General features: G+C 27.8%; 1 protein-coding gene across 1 annotated transcript in view; it reads right to left on the bottom strand.

The window, feature by feature from the left end:
* Window positions 1–17,125, bottom strand: part of LOC100199063 (gamma-aminobutyric acid receptor subunit pi) — a 59,172-nt gene that overhangs the window by 41,888 nt on the left and 159 nt on the right. The window contains exon 2 of the mRNA XM_065813976.1: window positions 6,590–6,669. Within this exon, the coding sequence (XP_065670048.1) occupies window positions 6,590–6,669 (80 nt within the window). The remainder of the gene's footprint in view (window positions 1–6,589; window positions 6,670–17,125) is intronic.

Genomic DNA, 17,125 nt, shown 5'->3' with positions numbered 1-17,125 from the left:
TTCCAAAACTCTCTTATTCAAATAGTTTTGCAATCAAAATGTTTTAAAATTCTTTTAATTTTTTTTTTAAATTCTTTTAATAAAAATTTAAAAGAATTTCAACACATTTTAATAGATTTAGAACAGTGCAGGCGAGGAGGAAAGTTTTATTTAAATCATAAAAATTTTGAATAGTTAACTATTTTTTGTATCTTGAAAACAGCTTAAAAGTAGAAAAATTCTATTGCAAACATTAAACCAGTAATTATTGCAAACTTTAAACAAAAAAAAATATTATAAAAAATTTAAATAAAAAAAAAATAAATTATTTTACTTTTGTTTCAGAAAATTTTTTTCTAAAAAATAATTAAAGCATATATTTAAACTTAAGGAAATATAATTAATATTTCGCAAATATAACAAACCAGTACAACCTGCTTCATGTCCTGCTGCCTTGTAGGATACGCTTTTTTTTTTTTAGGCAAAGGCTAGGAGAAGTGAACTCTGCTTTAAAACACCCCCTTCTTTTGGGCATCCAGTTACTGTCTTATAGAAGGCCTCCTAGACAAAGACTTTATATGCGGTAGTGGTGTAGTGGTAGAGTGCTCGCTTCATAAGCGAGAGGTTCTGAGTTCGATCCCCACCACATCCCTGGTAGTACCACGCTCAACTTGTTTCTCCGCGCAGCGGCCTTGTTTGTCAAGGTTCGTGTTTTGAAGTTAAAGAGGTGAGAGAGTTATAACCACAATTAAGTAGCCTCCTTGTCTGTAGTGGTCTTCTGGGCCTTGGGGAGGTGAATTAACAAAAAAAAAAAAAATTAAACTGATAAAAAAATGCTGCATAATGCATAATACTATGAATATCAAAGAAGTTATATTGGATATATAACTTCTTTGATAGAGTTATATATAAGATATATAACTGTCCCATTGCTTCTTAGTGAGCACTGGAACAGTTTAGCCTTGGGGAACTAGTATCCAGTAGTAGCCTTATGGTAGTAGTAGCCTTGTGTGCACTTGGGGGAAATGATTAAAAATAAGGGGGAAATAAAAATAGAAAAAATGTATAGAAAATTAGATGATTTAAAAAACAACTAAGATTCACATAAAATAAACAAAAGAAAAAAAGATTTTTTGCGTATCTTTGCAATGAAGTGCGCTTATCTTGATTCTATAGAATATGTTTTAACAAGCAGATGCAAAAGAGATGAAATTATGACTGATTGCTAAATAAGAAAAACTTTTCACTAATAATGAGGAACTAATTCTACTAGCTATAAGTGAGGTAATACACATTATGCTACACAAGCCAGCATTGGATATTATCAAAAAAAATTCTGAGAGCAATAATACTGTGTAAAAGAGGAATGGCTCAAGATGTTAAACATTCGTCATGAAAGTATTTAAAAACAACTTGGCTTTCTTTACAGCTAGATGAGTCAACTTTGCCAGGAAATAAAACTTCATTTTAGCATATGTGTGATTCAAAAAAGAAAAGCAAATTTATGAAGAATTATTATTTGCTAAGAATTTGCAAAAGGCATAAAATGCCTATCAATCTGGTTGTTAAAAAAAAATTTAATCCCAGAGTTATAAACTAAAAAGAAAAAGGAAAAGAAATGCAAATCACTAATAAAGATGCCTTTCATTTTTAAGATGATTGTAAACTAGCATCTTATCATTTTGTATTCTCTTTTAAGTATGAATTTAGATCACCCAAAAATTAAAGAAGAACTTATAGACGTAACAACAAATGATGAATTTAAATTTAAATTTAAAGATCAACAGTTCAAGATCAACAGGCTATCAACAGTTCAAGCAACAAGAGCAGATTCCTACAGCTTATCCTGGATTATGAGCTGTAATAGAACAGTTTTTGATTGCATTGTCTTTATCTTATAGTGGAACTTTAGTGGAACTCTTGTTCAATGCAGTCACAAATATATCAACAATAAAAGAAACTAACTATAAATAAATAATTTTGGTGAATTAGGAATACTGCTTACAAAAATAGTGCACTTAATACGCAGGTAGAAATATAGATAGGGAAGAGTACATATACCTCAAGGTATGTGTACCTTGAAGACGCATCAACTGAATAGCCTTTTTAAATGATGAGCTTTAACTAAATCATTAGTTAGCCACTAGAAGCTCATAGGAAGTTAATGCACCAATTCTCAACAAATGTGTTGTTGCAGTAAAAATAAAAGTTTGTTTACCATATCTTAAAGTAATTTATTTAGACCAATTTTTTTTTCCATAAGTGTGAGTACAAACTTTATTTTTAAACTGATAATCACTATTTGTAAAGCATATATTCAGCTACATTTAAATGACAATCTTTCAAAACACAAATTTAAATGACATAAGTTCAGAAGAATAGAGTAAGAGAGAAAAAATTTGCGTAGGCAAATACAAAAAAGCAAATAAAAGGCAAACTTAAATACAAAAAATGAATTCATACTTTACTAGATACAATATTAAAATCTATATTATACATTACATACATTATTTAACCGAATCGCTGTCAACTAAACTAAATCGATAGAGAAAAATGCAAAAAAATACATTTAACATTATTTATATACATAAATACACGATTTCTTTCTTATTTCTTTATTTTAAAATGTTGTGTGTATTCCTTTGATAAAAAGGACTATATTTATTTGTATGGCTATTAAATTTATGAACTAATAGAGCTAAATAAAAATCACAACCAAATTTTTTTAAGCATTAAAAAGTTTGAAATTATGCTATAAAAATTGTGTTGGTCTTATATTTTATAAATAATTAATTGACCTGATCTTTAATACAGATTTTAAATTTTTTTTTTTTTATATATTTATTTTCAGTAAAGTACAAAAAAAAAGTTAATAAAATGGCTAGAAGACTGAATTTAAGAGAAGGCCTATACAAAAAAAAAAAGACATAGAAAGTGTTGTACAACTTAGAGTGAACAGTGAAATGTCAATCTACAGTGCTTCCAAGGATTTTTCTAAAACAACCTTAAAAAGACACAGAAATCAACTCCTTGAATCAGGTTTAGTAAAATGAAAATTCTTTGAATCAGGGTTAGTAAAAGCAAGTCTTCACTGTAGAAGAAGATAAACTTCTAGTTGATTATATTTTGAGAGCATGTGATTTTCAGTATAGATTGACTTTAAAAGATGTACAAAAATTGGCCTACTATTTTCAGAAAGCAAACTAAAAAAGTAATAGATCTTGGGATAAAAACTAAATAGAAGAAAAAAACTGGCTGGAAATCTTCCAAGAGAAATAGTCTAAAAACTGTTGCTAAGAAACTTGAGGCAACAAGTCTAGCTAGCTTGACTGGTTTCGATAAGGGAAATGCATCCTTAAAGCTAATAAGTTACTCTTTGTCTTCTCTAATGGATCAGTTGTGAATCACCCTAGGATAATGTAGTCATTTCCACATTGCAAAAAATACCTTGCAATGTTGACTAACTCCCTACACACATGAAAAATACATTTAGAAGTATTTTTTGCAAGCTACGTAATACATTTTAGGCCTGAACTTTTCATTCTTTCAACTATATCTACCACATCTAATAAGAATAGCAGACTTTTATCTGTGTGTAATTGGTGATCTGCACGGTACTTTTCTTTATAAATAACATCTGCTTCAACACCTTTTGCATTACAAATTCTCCAAAACTTCACAAACATAGAAACAAACTTGATGGTATCAATAATTTCATTTTTTTTAATAGATGGATGATTTCTAAGTGCAGCAATTGTTTCATTGATTTTTAAGTGCAGCAATCATTTAATTTATTTTTTAAGAGCAGCAATCCTTTCATCAACTTACATGTTGGCACATGTAAACAAGTGCCAACTTTCTGCAGTTCAATCAGTTTTGGTGAGATGGAAATTTCATTTAAATTGTTAAGCATTAAGATATTTGGCAAATTCCAGCTCATAAAGGTTTATCACTTCATTTTGCTACATGTTTTTTGCTATCACACTCAAAAAAAAAATTACCTGTTTTATTAAGTTAACTCATTTTTACAAACATACTGACATTAACATAATCAAACAACAAAAATGTGTTTTTGCTATCTCTGCACTAAGATATTTCTTCTATTTTATTCATCATTTTAAAAAAACTTTTAATTTCTCTATTTCTCTATTTCCGTCAGTAAAAATTGTAAACAGTTTTATGTTAAGTTGATTGTTAACTGCTTCAATTATTGGTTTGCATTATTTAAAAAAAAAGTCAGAATCTAAGTGACTAATTGGAACCATTTTTACTAGAAACTCTAGTCCACCAAATAAACATTTTACCATTATAGCTAACATAGTTTTACCAAAGACACTAGGTTGAGCAGCAGAATTTCTAAACAATTCAGCTTCATGATAAGTTAATGCGGGTTTGATATTAACTTCATCAACCAGCAGTATTTATTTATGTTGCATATTTTCAATACTCATCAAAACATTTTTTGAAAATTCCATAATATCTTGTGATCCCACTTTTGAAGTGATTCTTGTCAAAGTTCTAATACTTGGTAATCTATATTTATTAGAAATGTGGTTGTACAGAAACCTGGATATAACCAAATATTCAAATGCTTGAGTAGTTATATCAGGAGAGTAAGTAAATTTGCCAACTGCTTTGGAGAAATACAGTCCATATGTTCAATTCATAGATTTTTTTCATGACATATGTCTTTATTTTTTAAGTTACTATGATCTCATCAAAGACCAACCAATATTAATATGATATTATCTTACTTGATAGAAAAATGGGATAACTGCAAGATAATCCAAGATGAAACAAAGTAAATCCTTATTAATAATAATTAAAAACTTATTGCAATAACACATAAAAACTCTTTCAACTGAATGTAAACAAAATCATTATTACCACTTAAGTTGTATACAATAAGACCATTACTATGAAAGTCTCTCCTTTATGTTACCAAATCGAAAAAAATCATGTTTTCTAAAGCTATTTAGTTCATCTGATATTTCTTCATGTTCTCTAAAGCTATTTAGTTCATCTGGTATTTCTTATACTGGATGATGAACATTTTGATGTCCTGGGTTTAGAAGGAGGTAAACTTAGAAAGCTAGTTCGTATGTTAGGAAAGATAGTTGGTGGTTCTGTAGGAATTTCCACGATAAAATATAAAAGTTTTTTTTAATCAACATTTTTTGAGACATAATTTAACTTTTTGTTGGATTAATGTGTTTACAAATAGATTAACCTTAACTGACAATTTTTCAGTTGATGGGTAAAAAATTGTACACAGTCACTTTGTGTTTAGACCATTTGCTGTTGAGTAAAACCGTCGCAAAACGAAAATAATTCATTACCATATAAATCTAGCCATATACAAATGACCTCAAGATATTGATATTGCAAAGTCAAGGAGTTTAAATCTGTGTTTTGTTTTTTCTGCAATGTTTCCGTTTATTTTTCTTCCGACCAAAAATAGTAACTTTATTTAATTTAATCATTATAAAATATTTAAAACGAAGATATAGAAAAAAAATATTTATAGTATATCTTAAAATGTCTATGGACATCTGAAAGTAATATTTAAATTTTCAATTTCGAAAAAAAAGATATTGCAAAGACAAGACCTGTATTTCTAGAATGCCATAGATTATAATGGTAGCCTTTTATTCACAACAAGAGTCACAAAATACAGCCCTTAGACAAAGATTAGGCCCATTTAGAACTTATTACAACAATAAAATGAAGGATTGAATGTTGAAAACAGGCAATGCTGGGAAACCAGCAACAATCTATGATATGTTGGAAATTGTTTGACAAGCTTATCCCTTACAATTTATACCATGTAACATTACACACAGTTTTCAATTGAGTGGCCTTCATCTACTGAATAAAGACATTTTTAAAGATTACAAGTTTTTGTCTCCTTAAAAACTGCAATCCAGCTTTTTTTGTAAACCAGATAAGCACTTACATTATGTCTTCTGATATGATTTGATCCTACCCAAAATCTCAACCACAGAAGCAAACTAGAAAGGGTCATCTTAAGAAAAAATTATGCATTCTAACTTTCAGTCCTGTAAAAAAGACATGAACTCATAAAGATTTACACAAAGATTTTAAGAGATGGCAAAACTGTGTATGAGTTGGACATTTCAGGCCTAGTTTTAGTTGCCACATCACTTTGATTACCTGAATGTAGAATAGAGAATGTGAAGTATAAAATCACAGTAATCGACCTCATTTTGCCTAATTCCAAGGGTTATATATATATATATATATATATATATATATATATATATATATATATATATATATATATATATATATATATATATATATATATATATATATATATATATATATATATATATATATATATTTATATATATGTGTGTCAAATTTTGAAAATACTTCTGAGGTACACCACTCTCCCTTACATATATCCTTCTCTTTGTTTTTTTAAAAAAGAAGCACTGAGCTATTAGTTTTCTGAGAAGATGGCCATATAGTTAGGCCAAATAAGTTTGGAAACCACTGATTTAACCCATGCCATTGCAAAAAGTTATTAAAGACTTTAAGACACCAATGATCATTTTCAACAGAACTTATTGTATTAATAATATACCTAAGTAATCAGGACGTAACTTGGTATTGTAATTTTTAAGCAGTTCTTCATATACCAAGCGTACATCTCTGTCAGCATTTCTAAAAACAAATAAAAAATAAAACACTTTTAAAAATATGTAAAAATATACAAGTATTGAAAGTTGCAAAACAAAATCAACAAGTTATAAAGAATTTATGGTTACCAGGGAATCAACAAGTATTATGGAACTTATGGTAAACAGGGTTATTAGAAACAAAAGCAACAAGTTATATGGAACTTATTTTTTTGATCAGGAATAAAAAGTAAGACGTGTGTTACATAGTATATAAGTTTCAAGGATAATAATGAAACTAAAACTCTCAAATTTTGGGACCCTGGTAATTATTTATCTTTGCATTTATGGTGATACAGACTTAAAAGTTTACATGTTTACAAATAAGAATTGCAAATTTTAATTGAAGTTGTGCAAATTTTAATTAAAGTTATTATATAGTAAAATAATTTAAAAGACAATAAAGATAGCATTAACTTATTATTTAAAAACAATAGATGTTATTTGGCTATTTATATATTTTGAAGAACCCACTTAACATGTACAGATTTTTATAAAATGTTAATGCAGACCCATAGCAACCAGGGGGAGGAGGAGTAGGAGGGGGGGACATACGTAATGAAAAACAATATCAAGGTCAATCTGTATCTTCTATGAACTATGAATCGTAAAATTTTCCATTAAGAGTAGTTTACTTTTTACGTCATCATTTATTATTCCAAATACCTTAAAAATTTTTTTTAGAGAATATTAATTTCCAACTAAACATCATAAAAAAAACTTTTTTTCTACATTCTTCTGAAAAGAACCAAGCTATTTCTTTAGATGAGTTGCAAAGTTATACAAAAAAATATTTAGGGTGATATTGGATGCCATGAGTTCATAAGAATGTTTTCAAGGTATTTGTAGTATAGGGTAATTAGAATTGTAAGTTTACAACTTACTTGTTATTTTTCTGTTACTGGTTCTGTACCCATTATTTATATATGCATCTAAGTATCAGTCACATGATATACAAAATACAAATTTCACTTACAAAAGATGTAAAAAGTTTTCTGCACAGAGAGACACACACAAATACATTAAATAAACAAAATTTATAAATCTTTTTATTTATGACAATTTTTCTACAATACAAAAAAGTTTATTTTTGTTTTAGTATATAATAATTTGTTACTTTGACAATTTGTACCAAAATATTTGTAGAAATGAATATGATGACCAGTTTAGTCTCATTTAAGGTTTTTTTTTTTACATTTAGGTTATCAAACACACTTCTGTGTATACTACATACAAAAATGCATATAAGTAAGATTCTGTAAGAAAATCAGCATTTTAGAATATATTAATGACTACAAGACCAGTAAAAGAAAAATAGCAAGTAGGTTATAAACTTACAATACTAATTACCCTATGCCATAAATACCTTGAAAACATTTAAATGGGCAGGTGGCATTCAATGTATTTCAATAACACCCAAAATATCTAACTATATTACTTTGTTCTCTGCATTTAATATATATATATATATATATATACATATATATATATATATATATATATATATATATATATATATATATATATATATATATATATATACGTATATATATATATATATATATATATATATATATATATATATATATATATATATATATATATATATATATATATATATATATATATATATATATATATATATACATATATATATATATATATGTATATATATATATATATACATATATATATATATATATATGTATATATATATATAACTTTTATTACCAATTTCTACAGAAATTCTATTAAATTACTAATAAACTAACAGACTGTTTAGAAGCATCTAGAAAATCAAAAATGAATTTTGTTCTTGGTCACTTTAAATTTGTTGGGACAAAATTCTTTAACCGGATTAATGATAAAAATTTGCTCTCTAAAAATACTCATTGCTTTCTTAGCAATGAGTATTTTTAGAGAGCATATATAAACTCTATATTTCTTATATAAACTATATATTAACTATAGTTGACAATAAAACATTGAAAAGATTATAACAGTATACTACTATTAAAAACAAATAAACGAAAAAATGCCACCCTATGTTTTAAACTTTAAAAATCTAAAAGCTCAAAGTGTCCAACTGCTAACACTACTCAAACCTAGATTGATAAGATTTTAAAGTTGATAATGTTTTTTTAAATTTATAAACCCCTTATAAATACCCCTAGTTTCACATTATCTGGCATGGTTCTCACATACACTAGTCATTATAAATATCTGGGTCACTTGATCTCAAACGATATGCAGGATGATAAAGATATTTTAAAACACGTGGGCTCTACGTATGCTCAAGCTAACCTCATCTGTAGAAAGTTCAGCTCAACACAAATACAAACAAAGATTATGTTATTTAATGCCTTTTGCAGCCCAATCTATGGATGTCAGCTGTGGTATCTTTGGAGAAAAGACTCATTCCATCGCCTATGTGTTGCATATAACAATGCACGTCGCATGATATTAAACAACCCACCATGGAACAGTGCAAGTGAATTATTTGTGAAATATGGTGCCCATTCACTTAATGTTGTAATTCGCAAGCAACAACACTCCTCACTGTTACTGCTGCAGAATAGTGAGAACCTCATCATAAAAGCTTTTATTAACTCAGACAGGTTCTTGCTGTCTCCACTGATGTTTAAATGGAAAGCTGAGTTATATTTATAACACTTTAATTTCTTATCTTTATTTTTTTTTCTTGGGTTTTGTTTATATTCAAGTGCGTTAGTCTTTGTTTTATTCTAATCCACTTTATTTTACCCATTGTATATTCATTATATTGGGCCTTGAGCCTGTCAGTAAATTTTGATTTGATTTGATAACTTCAAAAAAAGACAAGATGTTTACAACTAATATATAAAATTATAATAAGAACACATTATTTTATGTATTTCTAAATAAGAAAACTGATTTTTTTTTTTTATGAAGGGAATTATTTCTTCTCAAGTTATTTGTGTTTGTTGCGGTGGTGAGAATTTACAATATACTGAACTGGTAATTGAAAGTCATTTTTTAAACCTGATTCAATTGTACCCCAATACTGATATCCTAAACTTCTTCCAGCCCTATTGGGTTATTTTAAACTGTAAGATTTATCTGTACTCTGCCAATTAAGGAGAGACTTTTAACTTACTTTTAAACTACTTTAGAGCTGTGGTTACTCACATCTAAGTTAGAGGTGAGCAACCGCCTCTCTAAAATAATTTAAAAGTAATTTAGAAGTAATTTTATTTTATTTGATTCTAAGAAAATAAAATTACTTCCACGATTTTAAAGTACATAAGTCAGTAGCAGACGCGGGATCTTTTTATGCTTAAGTAATGTCACTTTCAAGCATTATTAAATAAAAATGTAATAAAGATTTGGTCGGAATACTTCAAGTTTATTAAAATTTAATATACTTGAGCCTATTTGAAAAACTAAACTACTCTTAGTTGCGCATTGAGGGAATTGTCCATAAAATACGCAACGCAAAACAAATTTAAAAAACATAAGCAGAAGTTCATTTTGCAGATTGCGTGGCGGTTTGCATACTTTGAAAACCCATACAGGCTCAGAATGGGCAGAAATATAAGCAATCTGATTCGCTGATTTCGAAAGAGAGGCAAGTGCGATTTTGTTGAAAAATATAATTAAAATCAAAACAACCAGATTTTCGAAATAAATTTCAAAGTAATGATAAAGTAAGTTTATCAATACAAGTTATGTGTTACTATCAACACAAGAAATTCATTTTATTTTAGTACTCTTCAGAGTTTTTAAAATGTATCTCGATCTATTTGTACAAGAGAATTTTCACTCGTAAAAATTTAAAAATTTAATAAAGTATATCTTGGTGATGAAGATTTTATCTGTTGTCAGTTTTAAGAAACGAAAAAAAAAAGTGAAGTAAATTTGAAAAGATCTACAAATGCGTTTTCTTAAAATATCCTCTCGGCCTTAAAGCATACTCAAGTACATAGTTTATATAAGTATGTTGTACGAGACTAATAGTGAAGCACTTTTGCATACAAAGTTTATATGCAGTTTTATCTGACTACTGGTGAAGAACTTTATTTATAAAATGATTTACAAAGAGTTGAGCATTAGAGTTTTTTAAAAAAGAAAATTTGTACTGATTGTAAAACTAGCTTACATGTTCCATGTCAATATATGAGCTCTGAGGAGATTTTATTTTTATGTTTAGTTTCAACCATATTTTGGAGGAGACTGATATATTTAACTCTAATACGTAACTTACGTAACTCTAATAAAACATCGTGTTAAACCATTAAACAATTTTTAAAAATTTGAAAAAATTTTGGCAGGCTACATTAACTTATATATAAAATATTATTTGAAAATTTAACAAAAGAAGTGAAATTTATGTTTGTCTACTGAACAGTTATTTTTTTCATTATAACAGTTATTTATTCATTAAAAGCAAGAAAAAGTATTGTAGTCAAATAAGTTAACCAAATAAAAGTGGATTATGGCATAAATAAAAGTGAATTATGGTAAATGATTGTGGCATTTTTTGTATTGTAATAATTGAAACAAAAAAGATTTAAAAAACCAAACTAAGTGGTTAAAATCAAACGTATTAATGAAAAAAGAGTAATAAAAAAAAGACAATAAAATTTTCAAAACAAACAAACAAAATCAGTTGTCATGCTATGAATATTTTTGTTATTATAAAATGTGTTTAGTATGTGTAAACTCTTGAAATATTTAACTTAAATTTGCATGTGTGCAATTTCTAAATGTGTTTCTTGTCAAATGTTATGTCCATGTTCTATAAAGCATGCTTGATAAAAAGTTTATACGCAGTTGTACCAGACTACTGGTAAAGTACTTAAAGTCAGTGCTGGGTAAAATCTTTATAAAAGTATTTAAAATACAAATACTGGAACAAAAAAGTATTTTAAATACAAATACTTCAAAAGTATTTGAAACAAAAATACTTTTAAAAAAGTATTTAAAATACAAAATACTTTACCAAACTTTACAACTATAGCAATTTTTAAAATTTATTTTTGTCATTGCTCGAAAATAATTTTTAGTCATTCTACTACATTTATATCAAAATACCACTCATTCAGTCGTAAATATTTGTTTTTAGTAGCAGCAGTTTTTCGAACATCATATCACTTAGACAGTTATGCCTAGGTGTTTGTATTTGTCCAGCTGTGCTAAACAGTCGTTCAACTGAAGCCGACAATGGTACAGTGGTATTGAATTTGACAAACAGTGACTGAACAGTCTTATACTTATTCAGAGCATTCAAACTTGTATCTTTATCATTCAAATACAACATGCACTCTTGATGAGCACCATTTGTTGCACCAGCATTTGAAGAGTCATCATTATATACAACAAAATTTTCAGTTATGCTGTCAGTGGTCACATTGAGATTGATTGCTGTCGACGGCTCACTAGAAGCTAATATGGCATTTTCAAATATTTCTCTGCAGATAGCTCATTTATTAGTTGGCACCCACCGTAACTTAAACAGTGGTGGAAAAACTGCTACAACAATCCTGCATGAATTACTTACATCAAATCTCAAATTCTTTTCAAAACGAGTTTTCCTTTTATGCTAACATTGCTGCAGCAAACAATTTGGCACATTTTAACTGATAATTTTGAAACCCTTCTAATTTCACTTGTAAGCTATGCAAATGTGAAAACACATGACCATAATATATATTATCTCCTTGTAAAGTATCCAAAGTTGTAGCAACAGGTTTCATTACCATGACATATTCTTGTAGGCTTTTTATTTCTTGCTTTTAAATTTTGGCACACTCAATGCATTACATATATCATTAAGTTTGTCACATAATTCAAGTAATCGCTTGATAGCATCATACTGAGAATTCCAATGTGTTGGTAGGGACAGAGTATTGCTTTGTCTGTAATATGTGACACAGCATCTGATGCTTTACTACTTCGTTGAGTTGCATTCCATATTAAAGAGCGTTTTGCAAGAGCTGCACGGTAAATGCGCTTAAACGCACTACCTGTATCACATGCTTTGTTAGCATCATTAGTTGCCAACTGATTCAGTGAATGGCTGATACATGTTTCTTAAGATGGCAAAGAAATTCTCTCAGCTAAAGAATCATCATCAACATCATCATCATCATTTTTTGATGAAAATGAAAGAATGTCTCCAATATTAATCACATCAATTTCATAATCATTAACTGTATCCTCTTCCATGTCCTCTTGCTCTTCAGATGCATTAGGTGTGATAGTCACACTTACACTAGTTGCTGCAGCACTTGTAGTTGACTCTTCAAAAAATACTCTAAATGCTTTTCCAAAATTTGACGCATTGTCGGTGACAGTTGTTGAGTTTTTTACTACATTAAGGTCATATTGACGATGATTTTGAGAAATCATTGCAACAATTGTGTCATATGTGTGACTACCATAAAATCGATGGCAAGCAAGGGATACTGATGCTTGTGAAACCGAACGTGACTCGTTTAGAGGCATTTCAATAAAGTGTGCAGCCATGCCAAGATAACTTTTTCTATTCAATGACCATATATCAGCAGTTGTGCAAACAAATGATGTTTTTTTCAGTCTGCTTCTCATTTTTTCATGCATCTTAGAAAGCTTTGAATTTAAACGTTTGTTAAGGGTCTTGCAACACATGATGCTTACAATTAGGATTAAATCCACGAAGCAGTCAACGAAAAGCCGGTTTTTTGACGGTAGCCAAAGGACGCATCTCTTCAGCAATGTAATCCACAATTAAGTTGTCATCTTCTTCTTGCAATATAATACGACGTCGTGCTGATAACTCTGATACTGCTTCATGGTAAGTAGTTTGTTTGAACTTCTTTATAGCAGGGCCTTCCTCAGCCGTTCTTTCTATACCAGCTTTGCATAGCTTACGCTTCTTCTGAACATCTGACTTATATAACTTATAGTCTCCAAAGTGATTCTTGTGCAAGTTCTATATAGTAAACATAAAACCCTTTAAAAGTTAAGTTTTTACTTTGTAACTGAGTAAGTATTGTAAATTTCGATTAATTTATACTGCAACATCAAATAATTGCTAGTTAAAAATCAATTGCATATTTTTCAAAAAAGATAAAATAAATTAATTTAACTAATAAAAAATTGAAAATTACCTTCAAATGCTTAACAAAGTTTGATGTTGATGCCAGCGTGCCCGATAATGGCTTTGAATTACGTACACATAATAAGCGTATTGCTGATATTTATTATTTTTTTTTGATCTGGCTGCAATTTAAAAAAAAGTACCATCTACAATGGCTGGTAAAATTTCATTACTTTCTCAATTTTCATTTACTGATTCAAGAGTCTTTTTATTTTCGCTGTTAACCGCAGCCATCTTTAATTTAAAATAATTCCCTCGATATAATTCAATAATTACCCTAATGAAACCAAGGTAAATGAATAAAACAAGAATTAATTCAGAATAAATAGTGGCTAAGTGACACTTCAGAAAAAACAGCGACAAAGTGGACAATGTGCATTGTAAATGCTTTCAGCAGTATTTGAATTATAAGTATTTTCAATAAGTATTTTCAATGAGTATAAAGTACAAAATACTAATACCAACTTGTTAATTATAAATAGTTAAACATTTAAATTTTTGGAAGAAAATTTTTGCATATGTTTTACTAGCTTACATGTTTCATGTAATTCTACAAATTCTGAAGAAGTTATTGTTTAACCTAAATATTGAGAGGCTGATAAGGCGTACGTAAATATTTTTCTTTATATATATTATATAGGATAAAAATTCGATATTATTCTGATGGAAATAATTTGAATAATAAATTGTATTCTCTATTGGAAAATTTAACAAAAAAAGTTATATTTATTTGTTTTTCTACTGAACAATTCTTTTGTACAGTTACATATAAGCGCTGGTATTACAAGCTTGCAAAGAGTATTAAAGTCGAAAAATTTAACCAAATAAAGGTGAATTAGGGCAATTTTCGTAATAAAAAAAAATTTCATCAAAATTAGCTTTTACATTTGAAGAAGCAAGTTTTAATAAAAAAATTAATAATATTACATCAAAATTAAACATGACGCATCTCTGTTTTTATATTATTAAGCAAGAGATATTCACGGAAATTTAAAAAAAGCACTCTTGATTTTATACAAAATTGATTTTATACAAAATTTTATACAGATTTTATACTTGATTTTATACAAAAAATTACATAATGAAACTATTCATAAAATTTGTAAAGACAGAGTACATTTTATTTAAGGTTTTTTTTTTTTTCTTTTTAGAGCAGACATATTTTTTTTTTTCTTCTGGAGTATATAATGTAAAATATATTATTAGCATTATAAATATAAAATTTATCAAAGTTTGCTGCTTTATTTAATATAATTTACCATCAGTTGCTATTAAAAGATAAACATTTTATATTAATTATAGAATACAATAACCAGTATTTTGTTCAGGTTAAAAGCTATATATCAACAAAAATGTATTGAGTTTTGAAATTGAATTAAACAACAACATGAACTCGCATGCTTGCAATTTTTCTTGTTTCTACCTTTTTACACTTAGTTTTTCATAAAGGTGAGTTTAGTTTTTCATAAAGGTGAGCTCTACCTTTTTACACTTAGTTTTTCATAAAGGTTAAGTTAATAAGTTGAGAGTTATTCCTTTTGATAATTAGTTTACTATATCAAAACACACTTGTGAACATCAGGTTATAGATTTTTTTTTAATAGCTTATTATGCTACAATGCTTTGTAATCTTTTATTGCTATACATTACAAAAGGATATCTAAATTTGCTCTTGCTTACAATTTCTTTTAATTTAAGAGTATTGCAAATTATCTGGGCTAACTATAACAATCAATAAGCAAATTCTCAAACTTTTTTAATATTGTATACAATTAATATATGGGAGTAATAAGTGTAAAGTTCTAAAAAGAAATTAGGCTTTTTTTTTCAAAATACTTCTCTAGCTAAATGATAGGATTAATGGGAACTTGATTTGAAAAAAATTATACGAAGTTAATAGTAGTCTATTGATATTAGTAGGTAAATTTTATAACTGTTTTAAAAAATCTATCATATGAAAATCACACCATAGCCTTTCTGTTCCGCAAAGTATTTATAATGTCATTAAAGTTTAAAGTCATCAAAATCTTTTCAATAGACAGTGCAGCCAAGTTATGTAGCCTATCTTTTCCCAACAAGTGTCTAAAATAAGTTTTCACTATTTTAGTTTTGAAAATGAACTTTCAGTTGTAGTCACAAAACAATATTAATGCAGTACATTCTTTAGAAAAGCTGCACTACATTTATAAACTCTTAATTATTAATAAAAATATAAGTTCTCTAATACACAAAGCCTTTTCTATTTTTTCTCTGAAGGTGTCCCAAAAATTGCAAATTTCACAGGCAAATGGTCGACATATGTTTTTATTTTTTTTAATATGAACAACTTCTAGAGTACTTTTAAAGAAATCAATGTTATGTTGACGACATCTGTCATCTTGACGACATCTGTCATCTTGACGACATCTGTCATCTTGACGACATCTGTCATCTTGATGATATCTGTCATCCAAATTTTACAAAGTGGTAGATTGCAAAACACCGATGTCTGAAGCAAATTTATACATTGGAAAGTAACGCGATTTCAGTTGATTATAAATGATGTCCAATACTCAGTATAATTAGTTCACTTTGAGCATACTTTCCAGCTCTTGAAGAAAATTATCTTTGTAAAGCTATTCAAAATGACGTTTCATTTTCCTATGACGCATGTTCTAAATAAGACAAAAATTAGTTTGATAACATCAACATCCATTCAATCATGTTTTAGAAGCATCTTGATTACTGTGAGGTTGTGGAACAGTAGCTTTATATTTTTATCTATTTTGCTCCCTAACTTTTTAATAAAACAAATTTTTTGAGGTATGTATGATAAACCAGTCTTTACTCTTAGTGGTTGTGTATTTTTTTTTTTTTTTTGCGTTAAAAAATTATTTTATTTTATGAGCTGAAAAACTGTTGTTTTAGCTCTCTTTTAAAAGATATTTCTTTAAAAGAGTTAAAAAATACATAAGAACCAATCAAAGTCTGAAAACAGCCATTTTAGAAATTACTATACATATCATCTTACGGTGCAATAAATTAATATGTCATTTAAAATATTAAAAGATTTAAAATAGAATATTTATAGAAAATTTAGCCACGTAAACTTGCATGCATTGCAAGCCCGCTTGGTGAGGTATGAAATCTAATATAAAAACATCTTTGTATTAAAAAAAACGATTGTTAAATAAGACTTAAAACAACTTCCAAAATATAAAATTTCTTTTAAAAGCAAAAGTAGTTTAAGTTATTACGATAAACAATGGTGCACTAGGGAGAAAGGTTTCAAAGTTTTTATTTTTTATTTTAAAAGTAATAATAATTATAACAATAATACTAG

The sequence above is a fragment of the Hydra vulgaris genome, chromosome 12 (genome assembly GCF_038396675.1).
Source record: "Hydra vulgaris chromosome 12, alternate assembly HydraT2T_AEP".
NCBI lineage: Eukaryota > Metazoa > Cnidaria > Hydrozoa > Anthoathecata > Hydridae > Hydra > Hydra vulgaris.
This window is presented reverse-complemented; position numbering and strand designations above follow the sequence as displayed.